Below are 26,393 nucleotides of genomic sequence, written 5' to 3' on the forward strand. Positions count from 1 at the left end.
CCGGTGCTCATCTCCGTTTCAAAGCCGAAGAGCCAGCGCTCGTCCGAGGACGTCTCCGTGGTCATGTGGCCGGCATGACTAGACGCCAAAGGCGCACGGAACGCTGTTACCTTCCCACCGTAGTGGTCTCTATTCTTCTACTTGCATTTTTACGTGCTTTCGAACTGCTAGGTTGGCGGAAGCCGGGACGAGTAACAGGCGCTCACTCTGCTACGCGGCACTCGGGATTCGACCCGCCAAACTGCCGACCTTCTGATCGACAAGCTCAGCGTCCTAACCCACCGAGCCACCGCGTCCAGACATCCCCAATTCCAGCAATCGTTCTTCATGTTTTACCCTCCAGTCCCCTGATCATCTTTGCTGCTCTTCTCTGTACTCTTTCCAGAATCTCAACATCTTTTTTTTTTAATATCATGGTGACCAAAACTAGATGCCGTATTCCAAGCGTGGCCTTACCAAGGCCTTGTAAAGTGGTATTAAATTCTTGCCCCCAAAAGACTCCGAAGCTTAGCCAGGGATTTTCCCCGAGTGGATTTTGTTTCCCCCCCCCTTTTATTTAGCTTATTAACAGTCAAGTGTTTTATTTCCCTTTAAGTCTACAAAGCAGTCCAAAAAAAATGAGCCTCCTGGGGGGGTGGGCAGAGGAAGGGGGGGGGAAATGTTGCACGTTTAACTTCCAGGAAAGCAAAAGTTAAGTGTGTTAGTGCACACGCGTGTGCTTCGGCCTGAGTGATCCCTCCCTGGGTATGACGCTGTGCCACTCCTTCAGCGATCCTCTCTCCTTTAATTGGTACTAAAACCTGCTATTAATTCTGAGCCCTGAAAAACGGGAAAAAAAATTGGATACAGGAAGTCCTGGACTTGCAAGTTCGTTTAGCGACCGTTCGGAGTTACAACGGCACCACAAAAGGACTGTTTGTCATACGTACGACCATGGCAGCCTCTCCCTGGACACGCTATCAAAATTCAGAGGCTTATTGACTCCTATTTATGACAGTCGCAGCATCCCCAGGTCACATGATCTCCTTTTCTGATCTTCTGACAAGCAAAGGGGAAGCCAGATTCGCTTAACAACCAGGCTACCGACTTACGACAAGCTGCAGTGATTCACTTAACAACGGTGGCAAGAAAGGTCGGAAAATGGGGCAGTTAACTCGCTTAATTCTCACTTAAGCAAAAGACACTTGGGGCTCAACGGTCGTTAAGTCGAGGACTGCCTGTACATTCCAGATTTGGGAGGGCAAAACCGACAGCTGAAACCGTCTTTCGTGTACAGCGGCCGTTTTGTTTCTCTTCACTGCAAGCAAATAATGCTAGGGGAAAAAAAAAGATTTCTGCATAAAGATTTGCACATTTATATGTCCCAAAGGTGCCTTTTTTTTTCAGGAGGCAACTGGACTGCCAGGTTTTTCTTTGAAGACGTTTCGCTTCTCATCTAAGAAGCTTCTTCAGTTCTGACTGGAGAGTGGGGAATGGAAGGATTTATACTCCTCTGCAGTCATCTGGTCATTTGCCTTCTTTTAGAGAGTTGTTGAGGCCACTTGGAGGTTTGTCTGTGTCCTCAGGGTCGTCCGAGCGGTGCAAACGGGCGGGGAACCTTCTCGGAGCTACTGAAAAGATTGTGTGTTCAATTTTGAGCAGTGCTTTTTTTGTAAAATAAAAAGGTGCCGGAACTCACACGTCATACAACCCGCCCTTGCCTACCCTACAAGGTTCCATCCAAAAAAGGTGCCGGAACTCCGTTCTGAGCGTTCTATGAGGAAAAAAAGCCCTGATTTTGACCCAGAGCTGGCATCCACGTGGCCTCAACGACTCTCTAAAAGGCAAATTTATTATTTATTTATTTATTATTATTTATTAATTTAATTTATATACCGCCCTTCTCTCAAGAGACTCAGGGCGGTTAACAGGGCAATACATAAAAACAGGTACAAAAAAATTAAAATTATTAAAACATGATTAAACAGTGCCCATAATAATACAAATTTAAAATTAAAATCATAGTAACAATCCCACCCCGTCCCATCAGGCCAGGCCCGCTTCGTTAAAGAGATGGGTTTTAAGGTCGCGCCGGAAGGAGCGGAGATCGGGCGCCATCCGGAGCTCTACCGGAAGATGGTTCCATAAATCCGGTGCACCCACAGAGAACGCTCTCCCCCTGGGGGTCACCAGTCGGCATTCTTTGACTGGCGGCACCCTGAGGAGGCCCTCTCTGTGGGAGCGTACTGGGCGGAGGGAAGATGACGCCGGCTGCAGGTGCTCCCCAAGGTATTCTGGACCCATGCCATGGAGGGCTTTGTAGGTCATTACCAACACCTTGAACCTCACCCGGAAGACAACTGGTAACCAATGCAGCTCGCGGCGCAAAGGTGTAACACGGGAGTATCGGGAGACCCGATGACCAGCTGTCTGCAAGGAGTATAAATCCTTCCATTCCCCGCCCTCCAGTCAGAACCTGAAGAAGCTCCTGAGATGAGAAGCGAAACCTCTTCATAGAAAAACAAAAGTCCAGCTGCCTCTTGAAAAAAAAAAAGCAGCTTTGGAAGAATGACTGAGAATCTCCATAGATGTTAAATGAAGAATTGGCCAAATGAAGACTAGGCTGATCGGACATTTTTGGATGCCCAGATAAAACTCGTCCACCTCGAGAAGCAAAGGATAATTATTGCTTGTCTGATCTAATTGGCGGTTTCTTTTGGGGAGGAAAGGAAAACCGTGCACTGGAAACAAATCCGAGCTTCAACTTTTAGGATTTCGTCACCTCTGATCCAACGTCTTGAATGTGAGCCCTTTGCAAAAAGAGATGTGTGTCACGGACACAATTGTTAAAAAATGAGAGGAATGCATAGGTCAAACCCTTAGTTCCTGTCTCGGATTTCAATCCGCAGGCTGACTCCGGGCTCTAACTCCCCTGTCCTACATCGGCAAAACGAAAAAAACAAAAATTAAACAGAATTATTTCCCCACGTCCCCAAACCATGTCCCCAAATCGAAGAACTTTTGAAAGAAAATCCAAGAGAGATTTAAAAAAAAACTGGAGGATCAGCCCTACCTCCTAGCTAAGCACTTCGACACTTGGACCCCCGTATCCTTCGATTCGTAAAGCCCCAAAATCTTTCCGTTGCCAAAAGCAGAAAGGCTGTTAAAAAAATTCTCTTCCGGGAAGAAAGTTTTCAGATTTCTTTTTTTTTTCCTCTCTCTCTCTCTTGCAAAGCTTCTGCGTCGTCCTTGAAAGTCTGGCTTAGCTTTAATTTCAAATCTCAGCTTGTTTTCGGAAGAAAGAATGGCGGGTGGATGTGTGGACTTCAACTCCCAGAATTCCCCAGCCAGCGTTGCTGGCTAGGGAATTCTGGGAATTGAAGTCCACACCTCTTTGAAGTGCCTGAGATCGGGAAATACTGCTCTGGCTAGTTTTGGGGCAACTAGCTACGAATCCTAGTTCCCAAGGGCCGCAAATGGAGTCCGTCCGTTTTAACAAACGAGTTGCTGCTACTGCTTTCAGGCGACATCAGAAACAGGAAAAGGCCAAAAATCTGATTATTATTTTTTTTCCCCTCATGGCCTTCATTCGGCCCTTGCGTTCGCCGGATGAGCCAGCCGTGGCATCAGCTGGCAGGATTCGGGGTGGAAAGCAACGGCACGTCGTCTCGCCGCGTCGCCCCCTCGGAGTCCCGGTCCGCCGACTGGCCGGCCCGCCGGAGCAGCGAAGGCCTCCGATAAAGTTCTCCGTCCTGCAGGCCTTCGGGCAAAGGTTTGCGTTTGGTCTCGGGCAGGAGCAGCAGGCAAAGCAGGGCCAGGATGTTGAGGGAGGCCAGGACGATGTGTTCGAGGAAGGAGCCGTGCTGTTCTCGCACCCGCAACAAGGGGGCGCTCAGCCCTCCTAGAGATGCCAAAGCCAGGATAATGCCAAGACCCTTCCCTCTGCGGGAAGAAAATCGCCCTGTTATATTAGCAGGAGTCTCGAGTTTTCCACTCTGTTGTCCTTCCCCCTTCATATTCATTTATTTATTAAATTTATATACTGGCCATCTTGCTGTTTGGGACGAGGGAGGGAGGAAGGCGGAAGGAAGGAAAAGAAGAAAGAAAGAAAGAAAGAAAGAAAGAAAGAAAGAAAGAAAGAAAGAAAGAAAGAAAGAAAGAAAGAAAGAAAGAAAGAAGAAGAAAGAGAAAGAAAGAAAGAAAAAGAAAGAAAGAAAGAAAGAAAGAAAGAAAGAAAGAAAGAAAGAAAGAAAGAAGAAAGAAGAAAGAAAGAAAGGAAGAAAGAAAGAAGAAAGAAGAAAGGGATCAAGGGAGGAGAAAGGAAAAGTGATAGGAAGGAGGAAGGAAGGGGGAAGGAGGGGAGGAAGGAAGGAAGGCGAAAGGAAAATAGATAAACAGAAGGAAGAAAGGAAGCGAGGGGAGGAGGAAGGAAGGAAGGAAGGAAGCGGGATAGGGAGAAAAAAGGAATGGAAAGAAAGGAAAAGATAGATGAATGGAAGGAAGGAAGGTGGGATGAAAGAAGGAACAGGTAGGGAGAAAAAAGGAAGAAAAGAAAGAAAGGAAAAGAGAAGGAAGGAAGGAAGGAAGGAGCAAAAGCTGTGGGGACTAGACATTTGAAGACAAAATGGGTGGACTGACAGATAAGGAAGGAGACGTGTTTACAGTGGAGACTGTCTCAGTCCTTTAATTCTTCCTTTTTCTACCCCGGGACCCCTCCTCACTCTCTCGGAGACTTTTCTGCCTCACCTGATCACAGTGGGGATAACTTCCGCAGCGAAGAAGACGCTGAGCGAGCCGGCTGCGTGGGAGGTGAAGAGACCGAGAATGGAAAACGTTCTTCGGGCCGCGGTGTTGAGGTCTGCCACCGAAGACAAAAACGGAAGGTGTGAAGTCACGCAGGGTGGGAGAGCAGGGAAGGCAGCTGGACAACTTGGTGCACCCCACCCACCCCCAAGTATTTCCCCCCCCCCAAAAAAAAAAGACTCCTTCCACAATCCCATCGGCCGGGGCTGCTGGGAACTACAGCCCAACAACCCATCTGGAGCGCTACGCACTTCCCCCGGCCCAAGCTGTAAAATCGACTCTGGTTCCCCCCTCCTGCGATGCCTCATTTAACAACCGCACGGCCCAGTGACGAATTTGACAAATCCTGTTTGTGCTCGTAAGTCGAGGACCGTCGAGAGTTGATGACTAGCTGTACGACTCAGGAACCTAGATGCGAGAGGTCTGCCCCAAATGAAGGCAAACATGCGCGTCCCGGGATGATGTGGCAGGAGAACAATCTGGATCGGTCTAGCGCAGAGTGCGCTTTAGGCCAGGAGTCTCCGGCCTGTGGCCTAGTACCGGTCGACAAGCCTGTTGGCCAGCGGGCCTCGGGAATGGCTGGCGAGTGCACGCAGATGCGCGCACACCCCACACTCGCGCCTTGTTTGCGCAGGCGTGCTAGCGTCGCCACCAGCATCACGCAGTCGCTAGCGGCCTGTGGACAGTCACTAGCACCGTTTCCACATGCGCACGGATGCTAGCACTGGCGGCACCGCGGCGAGGGTGTGTGCAGCCCGCTTGCACATGTGCGCTGATGCTAGCGCCACCGCTGTGCACGCGCACATATTTCCCTGTTCTTCCCTTTCCCTTCCCCGCCAATCCGCAAAGCTTAGGAACTCTGCAGTGCGTGGTATTTTTGTGGTGCCTGGTTGTTGTGTGGCTTTTTACTTGCTGACTGGAGTGTTGATGGCCGGCTATCAAGTCATTGGCTGTTGTTTCCTTGTGCTGTAAAGCCCTTGGCTCTTAAGTACCTGATAAACACTGGTGTTGACCAACAAGGAGCCCATTTCTCCAATTCTTTCCCTGGCTGTCCCAAAGGTGCTTTTTCTCAGGAGGCAGCTGGACTTGTGTTTTTCTTTGAAGACATTTCCCTTCTCATCCCAGAGGCTTCTTCAACTCTGACTGGAGGGTGGGGAACGGAAGGATTTATATACTCCTTTGCAGTCATCTGGTCATTTGCCTTCTTTCAGAGAGTCGCTGAGGCCACTTGGAGGTTTTACCTGTGTCCTCAGGGACACCTGAGTGGTGCAAACGGGCGTGGAGCCCGCTTGGCATTTGCAGATTTGCGCTCCTCAGGTGACCCTGAGGACATAGGAAAATGTCCCAATGGCCTCAACGACCCTCTAAATGCAAACGACCAGCTGTCTGCAAGGCATATAGATCCTTCCATTCCTCACCCTCCAGTCAGTTCTGAAAGAAGCTTCCTGGATGAGAAGCAAAACGTCTTCAAAGAAAAACAAGGAAGCCCAGTTGCCTCCTGAAAAAAAACACCTTTGGGACAACCACAACCTGGATGACTTGAGAACCAACATAGATACTTCCCTGGCTATTTTTGTCCCTGCTCGGCCAACAATCTTAGTAGCTGCGAAACTGAATCTCTGTCCTTGTTCACTGCAATGTGAGGCTAGCGAGGAGTCTGGGCCTCCTTGTCAGACCGCTCGCTTGTGTCCTTGCAATCTGGTGGTTGGCTTCCTCCCTGTCTCTCCTATGTAGTCACAGGCTCCAGCACAAGTCTGGGAGCTTGGAAGAGTAAACCGCTGGTCCCAGATCGGATCCTGCAAGAAGACTCTCCTTGGAAATTAGCCCGGGGTTCTTACATTCTCCCAGCCCCAGCAGGATCAGAGAGGCGATGCCAGTCAGGGTCGTGGTGAGGAGCAGAATCCCGCGACGTCCATACCGACCGACGGTGAGGCAAAGAAAAAGGCAACCGAGACCCGCGCTGCCGGCGGACAACAGGAAGGGGAAGTAGAACTTGGCGCGTGGGTCCTCCATGGACTCCCAGGCCTGCTGGTAACAGTGGCAGATCGCGTGGGCTATGAATCTGGAGGAGAAAAATATGCCAACCTGGTTTAGGTCACGGGTTCAAGTGTCTCAAAAGCCTAAGAACAAACAAGGATGCTCAAGACCCTTTTAGGATGGAAGGAAGGAACTCATTGCCACTGAAAGGACCGTAAGAGGAAAGTAAAGAGAGTCAGTTTGGTTTAGTGCTTAAGCACCAGACGAGAAAGCGAGAAACTCCGAGTTCAAGTCCTGATATGGACATGAAAGATCGTTGGGTGACCTTGGGCCAATCTCCAGGAGATGGTGAATTCTAGTCCCGCCTGAGGCATGAACGCTGGCTGGGAAGCCCAGCTTTTATTTTTTTTTTTGGTGGGGTGGCAACAGACTGACTGTAAACCACTTAAAGAGGGCTGTAAAGCACTGTGAAGCGGTATATAAATCTAAGTCCTATTGCTATACTTCTCGCCCACCCCCAGGTCCACTCTGCCATTCCTGGACGAGCCTCCATAGGTTCTAGTAGCATACCAAGTTCAACTTACGTGGTAAAACCAAGGATCAGAATGTTCTTCCAGATGTTCCTGCAGGACAGGAGAGTGCGGAGTGAGATCTGGGCAGCTGCAGGCAGGTGACAAGCGTTGTCCAGCTCTAAAGGGTTGGTACCAAGATGGAGGGACCAGATCAGATGATGGAGGGACCAGATCAGATTGTGGAGGAGGGAAAAAGGAAGGTCAATCAACCTTGTGTCAGAATGGAGAAAGACAGAGGGAACCTCTAGAGCAGGGTTTCTCACACTTGGCTGCTTTAAGGTATGTGGACTTCAATTCCCAGAATTCCCCAGCCAGCATGGCTGGCTAGGGAATTCTGGGGGTTGAAGTCCACACATCCAGGGCTGAACGTTGAAAAACACTGTCCTAAAGGCCTCAAAGCCAGCCCTGGGAACTCTGGGAGTTGAAGTCCACACATCCAGGGCTGAACGTTGAAAAACACTGTCCTAAAGGCCTCAAAGCCAGCCCTGGGAATTCTGGGAGTTGAAGTCCACACATCCAGGGCTGAACGTTGAAAAACACTGTCCTAAAGGCCTCAAAGCCAGCCCTGGGAACTCTGGGAGTTGAAGTCCACACATCAAGGCCCAAAGGTTGAAAAACACTGTCTTAAAGGCCCCAAAGCCAGCCCTGGGAATTCTGGGAGTTGAAGTCCACACATCAAGGCCCGAAGTTTGAAAAAACACTGTCCTAAAGGCCTCAAAGCCAGCCCTGGGAACTCTGGGAGTTGAAGTCCACACATCAAGGCCCAAAGGTTGAAAAACACTGTCTTAAAGGCCCCAAAGCCAGCCCTGGGAATTCTGGGAGTTGAAGTCCACACATCCAGGCCTGAACGTTGAAAAACACTGTCCTAAAGGCCTCAAAGCCAGCCCTGGGAACTCTGGGAGTTGAAGTCCACACATCAAGGCCCAAAGGTTGAAAAACACTGTCTTAAAGGCCCCAAAGCCAGCCCTGGGAATTCTGGGAGTTGAAGTCCACACATCCAGGCCTGAACGTTGAAAAACACTGTCCTAAAGGCCTCAAAGCCAGCCCTGGGAATTCTGGGAGTTGAAGTCCACACATCCAGGGCTGAACGTTGAAAAACACTGTCCTAAAGGCCTCAAAGCCAGCCCTGGGAACTCTGGGAGTTGAAGTCCACACATCAAGGCCCAAAGGTTGAAAAACACTGTCTTAAAGGCCCCAAAGCCAGCCCTGGGAATTCTGGGAGTTGAAGTCCACACATCAAGGCCCGAAGTTTGAAAAAACACTGTCCTAAAGGCCCCAAAGCCAGCCCTGGGAATTCTGGGAGTTGAAGTCCACACATCTTATCTCGACTCACAAACGAGCAAAGCTGCAAAGTGCTCCGTTATCCCAGAGCGGGCTGGAAGGATCCCAGTTTTAAAATTACAGGCTGTGCTCCAGTTATGCCACAGTGCCCAAGTCAACCAGCTGGAACGAAGGGGGTTTTGACAAGCGGGATCACTCACCCTCCAGCGCCTCCCGCGTCTCGGATTCCTGGGCGCTGCCATCTTGGCACAGGGCTAACAAGACGTCCTTGGCCCGAGCTGTTCGACGGGTTGCCAGGAGCCAACGGGGAGATTCAGGGTACAATCCAGGGCAGCTAGGAAGGAAGGAAGGAAGCAGAGAATTTAAGAAAGAGGAACAATTAAAAGGGTGTGGGAGGAAAGGGAGGGAAGAAGGAAGGGAGGGAAGGAGGAAGGAAGGAAGCAGAGGGAGGGAGGAAGTTTAAAAAGAGGCAATATTAAGGAAGGAGGAAGGAAGTTTCAAGAGGAAATATTAGGGAGGGAGGAAGTTTAAAAAGAGGAAATATTAGGGAAGGAGGAAGGAAGTTTAAAGAGGAAATATTAGGGAGGGAAGGGAGAAAGGAAGGCAGGGATTTTAAAAAAGAGGAAATAGAGCGGGAGGAAGGAAGTTTAAAGAGGAAATATTGAGGAAAGGGAGGGAGGGAGGCAGGGATTTTAAAAAGAGGAATTAGGGAAGGAGGGAGGGATTGAGGAAGTTTAAAAAGTGGAAATATTAGGAAGGGAAGGGAAGGGAGGAAGGCAGGAATTTTAAAAAAGGAAATAGGGCGGGAGGAAGGAAGTTTAAAGAGGAAATATTAGGGAAGGAGGAAGGAAGTTTAAAGAGGAAATAGGGAGGGAGGGAGGGAGGAAGTTTTAAAAGAGGAAATGTTAGGAAGGGAAGGGAAGGGAGGAAGGCAGGAATTTTAAAAAGAGGAAATAGGGCAGGAGGAAGAAAGTTTAAAGAGGAGATAGGGACGGAGGGAGGGAGGGAGGAAGTTTAACAAGGAAATATTAGGGAAGGAGGAAGGAAGTTTAAAGAGGAAATATTAGGGAGGGAGGGAGGAAGTTTAAAAAGAGGAAATATTAGGGAAGGAGGAAGGAAGTTTAAAGAGGAAATATTAGGAAGGGAGGGAGGGAGGAAGTTTAAAAAGAGGAAATATTAGGAAGGGAAGCAGGAATTTTAAAAAAAGGAAATAGGGCGGGAGGAAGTAAGTTTAAAAAGGAAATATTAGGGAGGGAGGGAGGAAGTTTTAAAAGAGGAAATATTAGGAAGGGAAGGGAAGGGAGGAAGGCAGGAATTTTAAAAAGAGGAAATAGGGTGGGAGGAAGGAATTTTAAAGAGGAAATATTAGGAAGGGAGGGAGGGAGGAAGTTTAAAAAGAGGAAATATTAGGGAAGGAGGAAGGAAGTTTAAAGAGGAAATATTAGGGAGGGAGGGAGGACGTTTAAAAAGAGAAAATATTAGGGAGGGAAGGAGGAAGTTTAAAAAGAGGAAATATTAGGGAAGGAGGAAGGAAGTTTAAAGAGGAAATATTAGGGAGGGAGGGAGGAAGGAAGGAAAGGTTTGCTAATTGAAGTCCTATAAAAATAAAAAGCCACAACAGGAAGGAAATTGATCTTCCAAATAAACAGTCCTGCTAAGCAATAGGGAGAAACAGGTCTCACCCAAGGAAGATGAACAAGCCAGGATTAAGTGTGGCGGGAGGGACTTCCTTGCCCAGATTTCAAGATTCGGTGGTTCTATAACCACGGAGCAGCCTTTGAGTGAACCTGGGTGCTCTGTCCTGGTGGGGCCTACCTCGAAGGGCTGCGAAACTTCTCCCAAATTTCAAAATCTCCCAAATTTCTCTCTAATGGGTGGCCAAAATGGGCTTTTGGGGTAAAGAGGACCATTTAAGACAAACGGAAACATACGGAATATAGCCTCGTAAATCTTATTAGAATACTTCCATGGCAATTGCTGAATTTCAAGGTGTCAATTTTTCTTCTCACTCAGCCAATTGTTCTCTTGAAGACAGCCGAAAGCAGGAAGTAACCCGAGGCCTATGACTTATGCATATTTATACATGCCTAATTTTTAGACATGCATAAATAGCGATGCATCTTGTCAGAGCGTGCACAGTCTTGTTGCGCAAGATAACTCAGGAGTAAACACAGTAAACAGTGGTCTATAGTAAGTGGTGTCGATCAGAAGGTTGGCAGTTTGGCGGGTCGAATCCCGAGTGCCGCATAACAGAGTGAGCGCCTGTTACTCGTCCCAGCTTCTGCCAACCTAGCAGTTCGAAAGCACGTAAAAATGCAAGTAGAAAAATAGGGACCACTACGGTGGGAAGGTAACAGCGTTTTGTGCGCCTTTGGCGTCTAGTCATGCTGGCCACATGACCATGGACAACGTCCACGGACAAGCGCTGGCTCTTCGGCTTTGAAACGGAGATGAGCACCGGCCCCTAGAGTCGGAAACGACTAGCACGCACGTGTGGGGGAACCTTTACCTTTTTATCTACAATATCATACACCAGGAACAATATATACCCATGAGCTAATACAGCAGGACCCAACAAACCACAGTTACAGCAGGAAACGGAAGAGAGAGAACACATCAGCAGAGCCTTCCTTTTAAAAAATGGCTCTTAAAGAGACCCAGACCCTGCTGAGTCATCCCCATCATTACATCTTACTTCTTACGTTACATACGCTGGTTAGCTGTTAAATCAATACCTTGACACATCTCCTTGGTTTGTAAGGGAAGATTCCTCTTCCCCATGTACAGGTAGTTGAATTACGACCACAATTGAGTCCCAAATCTCTGTCATTAAGTGAGACATTGGTTTAAATGAATTTCGCCCCCTTTTACGACCTTTCCTGCCACAGTTGTTAAGCGAATTGCCAGAGTTGATAAGTTAGCACAACTCTGTTGTTTTAAGCAAATCTGGCTCCCCGGTTGACTTTGCTTGTCTGAGGGTCGCAAAAGGAGATCACGTGACCCTGTCACAATATGAGTCAGTTGCCAAGCAGCCAAATGTTGATCACATGACCGCGGGGATGTTGTGACGGTCGTAAGCGTGAAAATCAGTCATAAGACACATTTGTCTATGCCACTGTAACTTTGATCGGTCACTAAACGAACTGTTGTAGGTTGCAACGCCTGCGTAAGTGAGGCTGGAAGCACAAGCAACACTTGCACAAGTGTGGCCCGAAGCACCAATGATGCTTGCACAAGTGAGGCCCAAAACACCAGCGACACTTGCACAAGTGAGGCCCAAAACACCAGCGACACTTGCACAAGTGAGGCCTGAAGCACCAATGATGCTTGCACGTGAGGCCCGAAGCCCTAATGATACTCGCACAAGTGAGGCCCGAAGACCAATGACCCTTGCACAAGAGAGGCCAGAAGCACCAGTGATGCTTGCACAAGTGGGGCCCAAAGCACCAGCAACACTCGCGTGAATGAGGCCTGAAGCACCAGCGACGCTTTCACAAGTGAGTCCAAAAGCACCAGTGTCGCTTGCACGAGTGAAGCCCAGAACACCAGTAACGCTCGCACGAATGAGGCCCAGAGCACCTGCATGTGCGCCCACCAGCCAGCCACTCACACGGCCCCGTTGCAAACAGGCCGTGGAGCAATAGTGTGCCACAGCCCACAGGTTGGGGACCCCTGGTTGAGTGGTTCTGGCACCCCTCCCTCAACACTGCCTGGCCCGGTGTGGAGAAAGGCAAGTCAACTTACCCATAGAGTAGGCAGACCCCCATTCCGGCTGAGATCAAGCCTTGGAGCACCCTCCAACTGCCGCAGGCCCACGCCAGCCCCAGCAGGAGGAATTGTCCTCCCACCTGAACGAGGTCTCCCGCCATGGCGACTGGGAGTCGTTGTGAAGGACAACACAACTCCAAACCTAGGTAAAAGAGAGAAGTCGGGCAGATTAACGGAGGTGCAATGCAGGTCGTCCTGTACGTGACCAGAAGGGAGCCCCAATTTTCTCTTGCTAAGTGAGAGATTGGTGAAGTGCCCCATTTTACGACTCTTCTCGCCACATTTTAGGGGAAACCGCTGCATTTCGTAACTGAGGAAAACCGCTGTTAAGTGAATATGTTTAACTGCAGCAAGAACTGTATTCGCTCAACCTTGGTAAAATGAAGATTTACCAATGGAGGAAGAGCTAATTAAAAAAATCTTAGTGTGTGCAGAAACGGATAGACTGACACTGAAAATGAAAGAAAATTCATACACCTTTTATCGTTGGCTAGAAAAATGAGGTAGAGAGAAAAGAACTTAACTAGAACTAAGGAGAAACTTCCTGACAGTTAGAACAATGAACCAGTGGAACCACCTGCCTCCAGAAGTGGTGAATGCTCCAACCCTGGAAGATTTTAAGAAGAGACTGGACATCAATTGGTCTGAAATGGTCTGAAATGGTATAGGGTTTCCTGCCTGAGCAGGGGGTTAGAGTAGATGACCTCCAAGGTCCCTTCCAGCTCTGTTAATCTATTTATAACGGTTGCAAAGTCTTGGGGTCACGTGATCCCCCTTTTGCGACCTTCCGACAAGCAAAGTTTTCCTGACTGAGCAGGGGGTGGACTAGATGACCTCCAAGGTCCATTCCAACATCTTTCTTCCTTCTTCTTCTTGCTATTAATGTTATTATTAACGCTATTATTAATGCTATTGATATTATTAAGGTTATTATTAATATGTATTAGCAAGTTAAATGTTGGAATCCAGACAATATGTTGCTGATAAAATATTAAGCACTTGTGATTATAAAAATTAATAAAAATATGTATGTATGTATGCGTGTGTGTGTGTGTATGTGTATATATATATATATATATATATATATATGTGTGTGTGTGTGTGTGTGTGTGTTTTCTGAGGTTTTCGCGGGTGTTTGTATGTGGATCTTTGGTCATTCGGGTTTTTCCCCGCGTAGAATTGAAGGTGTAGGAGAAACGTTTCGACGGAATCCCATCCGTCATCCTCAGGCTGGTGGCTTCAGCTTCCTTCTTCTGGGAGAAGCACCCGAATGACCAAAGATCCATATATATATATATATATAACATGGATTTACAGCCAAAGCTTCAGTCCATTAAAAAAAGAAAGACTCTCGTGGGTCACTTCCAGCAGTCCAAGCCTATCCAAATTTTGGGGTGATGCACGACCATTTCAGGGTGATACTTACGGGTGACGTAGAGGGCGAGTTGTAAGGCCCCCAACATGGCGGCCCAGAGGCTCCGGCCCAGTATGAAGATGGAGGGGGACGTCGCGAAGGCCGCCAGAATGCCTGCTGGACAGCCGAGAATCAGAGACAGGAAGAAGGTACTTCGCCGTCCTACACTGCAAGGAGCAAGCGAAACGGAGAGATTACAGGTTGGTCCTCGACTTACGACCGCAACATGGGTTGTTAAACAAGACGGTCGTTAAGCGAGATGTGCCTGAGTTTTGTTTTTTGTTTTTTCGCCAGGGCTGTGAGGCAAATTGTTGACTCCTGTGGTTTTGCCTGGTTTTGCCCCACTTTACAACCTGTCTTGTCACAGTTGTTAAGTGAATTGTGGCGGTTGTTTAGTGACACGGTCGTTAAGCGAATCTGGCTTCCCTCAACGACGATTTGTCGGAGGCCGGCAGGGAAGTTGACAGATGGCAATTGCGTGACCACGGTCACATGAACTGCCGACCTAGCAGTTCGAAAGCACGTAAAAATGCAAGTAGAAAAATAGGGACCACTCCGGTGGGAAGGTAACAGCGTTCCGTGCGCCTTTGGCATCTAGTCATGCCGGCCACATGACCACGGAGACGTCCTCGGACAAGCGCTGGCTCTACGGTTTTGAAACGGAGATGAGCACCGGCCCCTAGAGTTGGAAATGACTAGCACGCATGTGCGGGGGAGCCTTTACCTTTACCTTATCCTATTAATATTATCCTATCCTATCGTATCCTATCCTATCCCTTATTTCTATTCTATTCTAATATTATTCTATTCTATTCTGTTCTGTTCTGTTCTGTTCCGTTCCATTCTGCTCTGCTCTACTACGGATTCATGTAACAACCATGATGCACTTAACGAGCACTGCAAATAATGTCCTAAAATCAAGTCAGTCACATGACGAGCCATTTAATGATTCTGAGCTCCATCAGGGTCCTAAGTCGGGAACCATCTATTTTTTCCTATTTTGTCTGTTATTTAATTTCACTTATTTTCAAAGCAGGCTGCAGGACACCCAAGGGCACATACTATCATCAATTCCATTTCATTCCATTCCATTCTGCTCTCTTCTCTTCTCTTCCTACTGTATTGTCAGAATCCATTTATATCATATTCATAAATGTATGTTTACAAACGTTGTTCCTGGATTCTGCCATCTCCCGAGGAGGAGGGAACGGATGTGTACTGAGCCTGTATTAGGCATTTCAAAGGAAAAGAGAAGCCTTTTGAACTGGGGGAACAAAAGGGAGGGCTAGGGCAGGTAGCATCTGGCTTGTGTCACGGAAGAGAGCAATAAACATGAAGGGTCCTAAGTTCCTTTTTCCCACGGGAGGGATGATAGGAGGTAAATGATGGGGGGCTGACCAAATGGGGTTAGGGGGGGGGTTGAACCGGGAACTCTTTATAAGGTTTTAGCTTGTAGAACAATATTAAGTCCTGTCTTGTATTCCTACAACCAAGCATGTCATAGTAAAGATTCCTTTTGGACTAGATTTGGCTCCAAGAGTTTTGTCTTCCTAAGACGTGGTTTAGGGTGGGTCCTGACTCACTCCTAAGAGAGCCTGCTGGTCCCAACACTTTCACCGATTCAATTTCACTCTCAAACACTTGCCGGGGGGGGGGGGAAGAACTTCCTGGCAGACGCATTATCTCGCATGCCCCAATATAACAGCACACGGGTAACTGACTTTAAACCACTCGTGCCAGAACAACAACTGGCAGCACCAGTCACCACCAGGGCACAAGTAAAAATGAAGCCAAAAGTGGATAGCCAAACCGGAATAGAATTCTGAAAGTCCTTGGAAGGGGATGAATGGCTCCAGAAAAATAGGCATGTGTGCACTATTAAAGATGGGCTACCTTGGGTGGGTGAGAAGTTATACATACCTGCCACCCAGAGGACCAATTTCATGCAACTGTGCCATGATACAAAATCAGCAGGACATTTCGGGTTTGTGAAAACATTACACTTAACTAAAAGGCAATTTTGGTGGCCTTCTATGAAAAAAGACATAGAAAGCTATGTGAGCAGTTGTCAAATTTGCGCGATGGCTAAGAGGTTACAAGGGAAATCGCCAGGACTGTTACAACCGGTGGCGGATCCCTCGGCCCCATGGAAAGAAATAGCCATGGACTTTATCGTAGAACTACCAGAAAGCAACGGAAACACCATTGTCTGGACCAGGGGTGTCAAACTCAATTTCATGGAGGGCCGCATCAGCTTTGCGGTTGCCCTCAGGGGGACGGGTGGGTATGGCCAGGGTGGGCGTGGCCTACTGGGTGGGTGTGGCTAGAGTGCGTATGGCCTACTGGGTGGGCGTGGCCAGCTCTACATCGTTCGCATCAAGGGTGCCTATGGGGGCCTGGGCAGGAGTGGGACAGATCTGAGGGTCTCTGGCAAAAGGAGGGTCTCTGGGCCAGGGCCAAGGCAGTGGGGGCCGTTCCCTCACTGTTTCCAGGATGGCTTCGCGGGCCGCATGAAACCGCTTCACGGGCCGGATCCGGCCCCCGGGCCTTGTGTTTGACATGTCTGGTCTGGACCGTCACTGATCTTTTCTCTGAACAAGTGCATTTCATACCTTGCCAAAAAATTCCAATTGCAAAAGCATTAGCAAAACTTTTTGTACAGCATATTTACAGATTGCATGGGGCACCACAACGCATCATATCTGACAGGGGGGTGCAATTTACCTCGGCATTTTGGAAGGAATTTTTATCGCTGTTAGGAACTACCCAAGGACTGACATCTAGTCATCATCCGCAGGGGAATGGGCAATGTGAACGGTCTAATGCAGTACTTGAGCAATATTTAAGATGTTATATAAGTTTCCAACAGACGGACTGGTCGGACCTACTGCCTTTCGCAGAAGTGGCATATAACAACGCAGTTCACTCCAGCACAGGTTACACTCCTTTTCAAGTAGCTACAGGCCAGAGCTTCAACCCCATACCTAATCTAACCCCAAAAGAACCGGTAATTCCAGAACTAAAGGAATGGATTGCTCAGATACAATACACCTGGCCTATTGTCAGAAATGCGTCAACAGAGGCTAGATTAGCACACAAGACACAGGCAGACAAGAAAAGAGCCGATCCCACACTGTTCAAGGTGGGAGAGATGGTATATCTGTCCACAAAATACCTTAAATCTCTCCAACGCTGTAAGAAATTAGGACCAAAATACGTGGGACCTTTTCCAATTAAAAGAATCATAAACCCAGTAACAGCTGAATTAGGACTACCTAAAAATCTTAGACAAATACACCCAATCTTTCACTGCAGTCTAATAAAGAGAGAACAACAATCTCCCCTACGAACAAAAATCCCACCACCACCACCCCCATCATGGTGGAAGGGGAACAACATTTCGAGGCGAAAGAAATTCTGGATTCCAGAAAACATCGTGGGACGACCCAATATTTAGTGGCTTGGAAACACCTCCCATCCTCAGAGAATGAATGGGTCGATAAACGCCACGTTAAAGCACCAAAGCTTCTTAAGAGATTTCATACAGAGTATCTCAGGGGTCTTCAAACTTGGCCCTTTTATGACTTGTGGACTTCAACTCCCAGAATTCCTCAGCCAGCTTCTGGGAGTTGAAGTCCACAAGTCATAAAAGGGCCAAGTTTGAAGACCCCTGGAGTATCTGAACAAACCAAGTTAACATTTACATATGTTTTTTTTTCTTTTCTTTTCTTTTCTTCCCTTACAGATGGACACATCTTTTTTCTAAGGAGAGCGAACTGTCAGAATCCATTTATATCATATTCATAAATGTATGTTTACAAATGTTGTTCCTGGATTCTGCCATCTCCCGAGGAGGAGGGAACGAATGTGTATTGAGCCTGAATTAAGCATTTCAAAGGAAAAGAGAAGCCTTTTGAACTGGGGGAACAAAAGGGAGGGCTAGGGCAGGTAGCATCTGGCTTGTGTCACGGAAGAGAGCAATAAACATAAAAGGTCCTAAGATCCTTTTTCCCACGAGAGGGATGATAGGAGGTAAATGATGGGGGGCTGACCAAATGGGGTTAAGGGGGGGGGGGTTGAACCGGGAACTCTTTATAAGGTTTTAGCTTGTAGAACAATATTAAGTCCTGTCTTGTATTCCTACAACCAAGCATGTCATAGTAAAGATTCCTTTTGGACTAGATTTGGCTCCAAGAGTTTTGTCTTCCTAAGACGTGGTTTGGGGTGGGTCCTGACATTTATACTATTCCTATTTCATTGCATTCTATTATCATTCTATTCCATATTTTCTACTGTATTCTGTTCTGTTCTTTTGTTCCATTCCATTCCATCCACTCTGCTCTGCTCTATTGTATTCCCATTGTATACTATTCCATTCCATTCCATATTTTCTATTCTATTCTATTCTATTCTATTCTATTCTATTCTATTCTATTCTATTCTATTCTATTTTCTATTCTATTCCATTCCATTCCATTCCATTCCATTCCATTCCATTCCATTCCATATTTTCTATTCTATTCTATTCTATTCTATTCTATTCTATTCTATTCTATTCTATTCTATTCTATTCTATTCTATTCTATTCTATTCTCTATTCTATTCTATTCTATTCTCTATTCTATTCTATTCTATTCTATTCTCTATTCTATTCTATTCTATTCTCTATTCTATTCTATTCTATTCTATTCTATTCTATTCTATTCTATTCTATTCTATTCTATTCTTAAATTTATATACCACCCATCTGAAGGTCCCTCTAGGTGGCTTACAATCGTTAAAAAAACAATGAAAAGAAATATTAAGGTTAATCCAATTTAGTTTAGAAACTAAAAAACTCCCATCCCAAACTTCTAACTTACCTGTCGGCCAGGTGACCCAGGAAAACGGCTCCTGCTGCAAAACCCAGGAGGAAACAGATCTGCTGCAGAGGGATGACCCAACTTCCAGAACGATCCAGGGACCACTGAGGGGAAAAAAAAGGAATAAGAATTTTTTAAAAATAATCAAATTATGCTTCAGGATAAACGAGTGCCTAATTGAAACCTGAAACTGGAAGGAATCCGGCTGCATCTTTTCAAACTACAGACCGTCCTCACTTAAGGACCTATTTGAGATTACGATGGTGCTGAAAAATTGGTGCTCGGGCTTACAACCACCGCAGTGCAGGTGGTCCTCGGCTTACAACAACTGGGCCCAAAAGTTTCTGTTGCTAAGCGAGGCATCTGTGAAGCGAGTTTTGCTCCATTTGACGTCCTTTCTTGTCAGAGTTCTGAAGTGATTCCCTGCAGTTGTTAAGTTAGTGACACGGTCGTTAAGCGAATCTGGCTCCCCACCCCCATTGACATTTGCTTGTCAGAAGGCCGAAAAAGGGGAATCACGTGATCCCGGGACACTGCGACCGGCACAAAGAGGAGTCCCTTGCCAAACGTCTGAATTTTGATCATGACTTTCATGGCAGGAAACGTCGTAAAATGGGGCGAAGCTCCCTGAACAACCGTCTCACTGAGCAAAAGAAATTTTGGTCGTATGTTGAGGATTATCTATATTCACTAAGCATTCCATTTATTCTCCTGTATGTCTTTATTTTCATTCTCTCTCTCTCTCTCTCTCTGTTTTGCCACATTCAGCCATCAAATTTCAGCTCTCTAGTCCTACAAAACGTCTTAAGTGTTTTGGGGTTTTTTTTAAATAAGAAGCAAGCAATAAACTTCCTCCTTCTGAGAGGAACAAAAAAACACGGTTTCTTCGCTTCCTGACTGGCAAAAAGCCACGTGAGGTTTGCCAAACTGACTCCGTGGCCACGTCTTGAGCAAAATTAAAAGAAAAAACCCTTTTGCTGATCACACTTGACAAATTGCTGTAACTTTTCCCTTCCTTTGTAGAGGAAAACAATGACCATTCCCCCCCGCCATTTGTTAGGCTCCAGAAGCGGCCCTGAGGTGTGCACTTTGCACTTTAAACAACCTCACAAACAATCCATATCTGGATTTTAACATGTTTCCAGTTGCACCATCATTGACAAATAACCTTTTTAACATTCTCACTTCGGACATTTATCAGCTGGTGGCTTCCCAGTCTCTGTGATTAATAATTTAAGAATTAGGAATTAGTAATTCTACTTAGATTTGTAATTCTACATCATCACAAGGCTATTTTAACAAAATTTCGCCAGCGTGAAAGAACAGTCCTCAGCTTATGACCGCAATTCGGCTGACAAAATTTTTTTCCCGTTGTTAAGTGAGTTTTGACTCCATTTTACCACCTTTCTGGCCACGGTTGTTAAGTGAATCACTGCAGTTGTTAAGTTTATCACACGGTCGTTAAGGGAATCTTAGCTTCCCCTATGAAATCTGCTTGTCAGAAGGTCACAAAAGGGGAACACGTGACCCCGGGGGGGACGTTGCGACCGTCATAAATATGAGCCAGTTGCCAAGTGTCTGAAGTTTGATCACACGCCGCTGGGAATGGAACGGTCCTAAGTATGAGAAATGGTCACGTCGCTTTTTTCAGTCCTGTGGTAACTTCAAACGGTCACTAAATGAAGTGTTGTAACTCAAGGGCTACATGCACTCAATCACTCCCCGCAGATTCGAAATTCTACTTTAACGTGAGGCGACATTAACAAAATTTCGCCAGCGTGAAAGAACAGGCTGTCCTTCACTTACGACCACAATTCAGCTGAAAACAATTCGTTAAGCGAGACGCGCGTTGAATTTTGCCTCACTTTACGATGTTTCTTGCCACGGTTGTTAAGTGAATCACTGCAGTTGTTAGCCACAAGGTTGTTAAGTGAATCTTAGCTTCCCTGTAAACTTTGCTTGTCAGAAGGTCACAAAAAGGGGACCACGTGACCCCGGGATGCTGCGACCGTCGTAAATGTGAGCCAGCTGCCGAGCATCTGAATTTTGTTCACACGATGCTGCAACGGTTGTTAAGTGTGAAAAATGGTCATAAGTCGCTTTTTTCAGTACCGTTGCAACCTGGAACGCTCACTAAATGAATTGTTGTAAGTCGAGGACCCCCTGGTTCAATCTCCCACAATCTCTTTTACAGACACGAGGTTCTTCTTTCTCTTTACATATTTTATTCTATTATTATTATTCTATTCTTATTCTATTCTATTCTTATTCCATTCCATATTTTCCATATTCTATTATTATTACTATTATTATTAGTCTAGTCTAGTCTATTCCATATTTTCTATATTCTATTCCATTCAATCCTGTTTGAGACAAATGGCGGTCCACTCTCTTCTTAAAAACCTGCAGTGATGGAGCACTCACAACTTCTAGTGGCAAGTTGTTCCACTAATTATAGGTTGCTTCTTTCTTTTTTTCTTTTTCTCCCTTCCTTCCTTCCTTCCTTCCTTCCTTCCTTCCTTCCTTCCTTCCTTCCTTCCTTCCTTCTCTCTCTCTTTCCTTCCTTCTCTCTTCTTCCCTTTCCTTTCCTTTCTTCCTTTTTGTTTCGTCTTTCATCAAAATGGAGCTGGAAGGGACCTTGGAGGTCTTCTAGTCCAACCCCCTGCTGAAGCAGGAGACCCTGCTGTTTCAGACAAATGGCACGCTGCCGCCCACCTGCCGCTCGCAGTGCTCCCACCGCCCGGGCAAGTTCGTGGCAACGCTGCCGCCCACACGGTACTAGCGGCAAGGGTGCCCCGAGGAGGGGTGAGCGCGCGCAGACACGCACGCACACTGCCCAGCTACTCACACACCCCCAGTGGACCAAGAGGCCACGGCCCGGTAGCGGACCACGGCACATAGGCTGGGGACCCCTGGCGGGCACGCCTGTAGCTTGTTTGTGCACACGCGTGGCTGCATTCACGCTTGCCTGTGTGCGTGCAAGTTCCCTGCCCCTCCCTCTCCCACTGGGGGGGGTTTCAACCCATCAAGTTTGGAGACCCCCGTTCTAGGTAACTTATTTGGCACTGAAGACCATTGAAGACCTCAATTTCCAATTTTTAACATGTTTCACATGAATCACAGCAGCGGGAAAACGAAGCGGCGGACATACTCGCCTCGGTCACCGGGTTGCTGGTCAGGATGGGGAGTCTGGTGGACCCCCCCCTCTGCCAGTGGGGCCCGTCACAGGTGGCATTCTCGGGCAGCTTGGTGCCGTTGGGGTCCCGGCACTGGCGCACAGGGGTGAGAGCAAAGAGGGCATCGGAACCCAAGGCCAGACCCACGAGAAGGCAAGGGAGGCAGCTGAGAGCCAGCAGAAGACGCTGCCGACGTTGGCCCCGGGCCCCCAGGCGCCCCAGCAGCCATTCGAAGGAGGGAGGGCCCAGCTCAGAAGCCGAGGTGGTAAAATCCCTTCGGGGACCCTCGGGATCTGGGATCGGGGGGCTGGTATCCATGGGAAGAGTCTGTGAAAGGGAGGAGGGGGGGGAAATAGAATTAATAAGACGGCAAGAAGGAAGAACGACAAGAGAGAAAACGGAGTGGGTTTCCAATCAGTGCTGTTCAACTTGGGCTCATTTCAGAGGGGTGGACTTCAACTCCCAGAATTCCCCAGCCAGCACGGCTGGCTGGGGAATTCTGGGAGTTGAAGTCCACCCGTCTCAAAGGGGCCAAGACTGGTTTAAATGAATAGCTGCATCTGTAAACATTGGGAACCCAAGCATCCTTTAGGTGATGTGATGCGGCACTAGGCCCAAGAAAAGGGCAAAGAAATACTAAACCAGGTTAAAATAAACCCAGAATCTTAGCATATGCAGAGGGGGGGGGGGAGAGAGAAAGTAGATTGTGAGTCCAGACAAGTACAATTCCCACGGTGAGCAGTAGGGGACGACATGAACTTGGGTCAAGGGGTCCCAAGCCATGGCTCCTCTCCCTCAAAGGGCCGGGAGACCACACCGCAGGAAGGGTCGGGGGGGGGGGGGACACAACTGGGGGAGGGGGGGGCAAGGCAGCATCTTCCCCCAGAACCCATCCCTACGATGCTGCCTGGCTGGCTGGGGATGCTAGGCACTGCAATCCACCTGGGGACGCCTGGCATGGCAACGCCGCCCCTGGGGAAAGCTGGAAAGGAGGGCCGAGGGAGGGAAGATGGGCTTTGTAGTCGCCTACACAGCTGGGGTGGGGGTGGGGCTGGTGGAAACGGCGAAGGAAGGCAGGGGGGGGGGGGAAAAAGAGAAAAGCAGCGAAGATGATTTGCTTGCTTTCCACCTGCTTTCGTTAGTTCCGTCGTCGCCTGCTTTGGGGCCTCAACCCGTGAAGGATGCAGGCGTTCACACGACCCCCTTTCTGGGCACGCTCTGCTGTTAAGGTGCAACTAAGGCGGGTTGGGGGCAAATGCAAACGGCTGAGGCTTGGGGGGGGCAAAGCAAGGGGGGAATCCCGCCTGGGGAGGCGGGTGCAGGAAGGAAGGAAAGGCCGGGGTGGGTGGGGGGTCTGGAAAGGGGTCCCGGGACGCGATTGAGGGCAAAACGGCCGCTCAAAAGGCGGAGACGGAGCCGCCGAGCGCAGCGGAGGGAAACCCCGTCGGGGATGCTCACCAAGCGCCGGCTGGGCGCCCACCGCCGGCTGCAAGACGCCCCGAAGCCGGGCCGCCACCGCCCGGGAAGCACAGGCCGAGGGAGCCGGCAATCCCCGCCCCTCGGCCGCCTCCTCTTCCACCCAGAGCCGCCGCCCCCAGCCCGACGCAGCGGCTTCCTCGGCTTCTTTTAGGGAACCTGGCCGGAGGCCAGGATCGGCAACCTGGCGCCCGCTGCAATTCTCCTTCTGCAGCCCGGGCCGCGCTCGGTTCGGGCAGGGTTTGGACTTCGGATTTGGGGAGGGGGCGTCGGCAGCAGCCTCGCGGCAAGCCGGGCAGGCGTGGTTGGGGCTGGAAAGGAGCCCCCCTTCACCCCGGCCAGCGCCACGGGCGATCCCCAGCTTTTGCGCCGGCCAATGGAGAGCTGGGATCGGGCGCAGCCGGTGGAGTTGATCTCCGAGCCCCCTGGTCAAAGGAGCCTTCCGCAAGGATTACGGGGGGGGGGTCGGGAGGGGGGAAACGGCATTAAGGAGGCATGCCGGGAGATGTAGTTCAGAAGATCCGGCCAAGTCGTGTATCCAAAGGCGGAAATTAAAACCCACCCTCCCCCCCTTTTTTTTTGCACGGACTTTTTTTTTGGGGGGGGGGCTTTTATTTCGCGCGCATCTCGTGTGTGAATGCCAGCCTGGGTTCCCGCAATTTGAAAGTCCCCTCCAAGTGTTTCTTAACTTTTGTCCCTTTAAGACCGCGGCTCCCAACCTTTTCAATAATAATAATAAATAATAAATAATAATAATAATAATAATAATAATAATAATAATAATAATAATAATAATTAATGATGATGATGAAGAAGAAGAAGAAGAAGAAGAAGAAGAATAAGCTGGAAGGGACCTTGGAGGTCATCTAGTCCAACCCCCTGCTAAGGCAGGAAACCCTATACCATTTCAGACAAAATGGCTGTCCAGTCTCTTCTTAAAAACTTCCAGTGTTTTTTAACAGAAGAGACTATTTCCAGCATTCACCACTTCTGGAGGCAGGTTGTTCCACTGGTTAATTGTTCTCACTGTCAGGAAGTTTCTCCTTAGTTCTAGGTTGCTTCTCTCCTTGATGAGTTTCCATCCGTTGCTTCTTGTCCTGCCTTCAGGTGCTTTGGAGAATAGCTTGGCTCCCTCTTCTTTGGGGCAGCCCCTGAGATACTGGAAGACTGCTATCATGTCACCCCTCACCCTTCTCTTCGTTAAACTACACATACCCAATTCCAGCAACCGCTCCAGTCCCCCAATCATCTTTGTTGCTCTTCTCTGTACTCTTTCTAGAATCTCGACATCTTTTTTATTTCGTGGTGACCAAAACTGGATGCGGTATTCCAGGTGTGGCCTTACCAAAGCATTGTAAAGTGGTATTAGTACTTCACCTGATCTTGATTCTATCCCTCTGTTAATGCAGCCTAGCACTGTGTTGGCTTTTTTGGCAGCTGCAGCACACGGCTGGCTCATGTTTAAGTGATTGTCCACTAGGACTCCGAGATCCCTCTCACAGTTACTACTATTGAGCAAGGTACCACCTATACTATACCTGTGCATTTGATTTATCCTACCTAAATGTAGAACCTTACTTTTTTCACACTCCTCAAACGCTTCTGAGATATTCTCGCGCCCGTTTACCAAAGTTCGAAATAACGGCAACGGATTATGAAATTATACACTATAATTTTGAAAAACCATTCCCCACCCCCAGAATCTCATCTCGCACCCCTGGTCGGGAACTCCTGCTTTAGGAGGTCATACACACGTATACATAACCCGAACTAGACTGTTGTTTCTATGTCATATATGTGGGTATATGCATTATGCTGTATTTATTTTTCTCATATTCATTTATGTAGTGTATATCGGTCGTTTTAATGTATGCCGATTAAGTGTACATTCAAAGTGACAATAGTTATTATTCTATTCTATTCCATTATTTTTCTATTCCATATTTCTATATTCTATTCTTATTGTTGTTCTATTCTATTCTAATCCATATTTTCTATATTCTATTATTGTTCTATTCTATTCCATATTTTCTATATTCTATTCTATTCTATTCTATTCTATATTTTCTATATTCTATTTTTATTGTTCTATTCCATATTTTCTATATTCTATTCTATTCTATATTTTCTATATTCTATTCTATTTTTATTGTTCTATTCCATATTTTCTATACTCTATTCTATTTTTATTGTTCTATTCTATTCCATATTTTCTATATTCTATTCTATTCAATTCTACCGTTTCAGACAAATGGCTGTCCACTCTTCTTAAAAACCTGCAGTGATGGAGCACCCACAACTTCTGGTGGCAAGTTGTTCCACTGATTACAAGTTGCTTTTCTCTCTCTCTTTTCTTCTTTTTCTCTCTCCTTTCATTTCCTTCCTTTTTCTTTCTTCTTTCATCAAAATTGAGCTGGAAAGGGACCTTGGAGGTCTTCTAGTCCAACCCCCTGCAGGAGACCCTAAAAGTCACTTCTTTTAGTGCTGTCCTAACTTCGAACGGTCACTGAATGAATGATTTTAGGTTGAGGACTAGCTACATACCAATAATTGCAAATATAATTAAAGCTCTTGCAAGAACGATGCTCCACGCACGGGTAATCCCCAATTTATGACCAAGAATTGCCATCGCTAAATAGGCTGTTAGGTTTCTCACGCCCTACTTTATGGTCGTTTTTGCCACGGTTGTTAAGTGGGTCGCTGCAATCGTCAAATGAAGCATGTGGGTCGTTAAGTGAATCCAGCTCCCCCTCCCCTTGAACCCAGGACGCCGCAGCCGGGTAAATACATGCCGGTTGTTGAACGCCTGAATTTTGATCACGTGATCACAGCGACCCGGTGATGGTCCAGTCGTAAATCACTTTTTACAGCGCCAGTGTAACTCTGGGACAGTCGCGAAATGAACGGTTATAAGTCGAGGACTGTCTGTGCAGCTGAATGGAGAAGGAAGGAACCCACCGGGAGTTTAAAAACATCATTTTTTTTAAACACACAGCCGTTATTTTTCCACCTATTTTATTATCATCAAACCTAGTGCGTGTCTGGGGAATATTTCCTGAGAGAAAAAAAAAAGTACTTTGTCCCC

At 47.5% G+C, this 26,393-nt stretch overlaps 1 protein-coding gene across 3 annotated transcripts; it reads right to left on the minus strand.

Annotated features, from left to right (window-relative positions):
* Positions 1 to 565: 565 nt before the first annotated feature.
* LOC308676677 (solute carrier family 22 member 17-like) lies at positions 566 to 23,612 on the minus strand. 3 transcript variants are annotated; one of them, XM_081342663.1, is made up of 10 exons: positions 23,291 to 23,612; positions 21,812 to 22,159; positions 18,657 to 18,760; positions 13,807 to 13,961; positions 12,357 to 12,522; positions 8,813 to 8,946; positions 7,344 to 7,449; positions 6,621 to 6,844; positions 4,726 to 4,837; positions 566 to 3,921 (listed from the first exon to the last, which is right to left on the minus strand). In XM_081342663.1, exons 2-10 carry the CDS (start codon positions 22,148 to 22,150, stop codon positions 3,606 to 3,608), a joined length of 1,656 nt encoding a protein of 551 aa, XP_081198789.1. In that variant the 5' UTR covers positions 22,151 to 22,159; positions 23,291 to 23,612; the 3' UTR covers positions 566 to 3,605. The 3 variants fall into 3 exon arrangements, with proteins under 3 accessions (XP_081198789.1, XP_081198790.1, XP_081198791.1); XM_081342664.1 differs by lacking the exon at positions 23,291 to 23,612 and adding an exon at positions 22,962 to 23,056; XM_081342665.1 differs by having other exon boundaries at positions 3,785 to 4,837.
* Positions 23,613 to 26,393: the final 2,781 nt, after the last annotated feature.

This window comes from Vipera berus (genome assembly GCF_964194415.1).
Source record: "Vipera berus genome assembly, chromosome: W".
NCBI classification, from domain to species: domain Eukaryota; kingdom Metazoa; phylum Chordata; class Lepidosauria; order Squamata; family Viperidae; genus Vipera; species Vipera berus.

Excerpts from the sequence above, each read along its gene's own strand:
- LOC308676677 (XM_081342663.1), bottom strand. The coding sequence starts at position 22,150 with ATGGATACCAGCCCCCCGATCCCAGATCCCGAGGGTCCCCGAAGGGAT. Across the intron at positions 12,523-13,806 it reads ACTCGCCCTCTACGTCACCC|GTTTGGAGTTGTGTTGTCCT; the intron begins GTAAGTATCACC and ends TCTTTTACCTAG. Across the intron at positions 7,450-8,812 it reads GACGCGGGAGGCGCTGGAGG|AGCTGGACAACGCTTGTCAC; the intron begins GTGAGTGATCCC and ends CCAACCCTTTAG.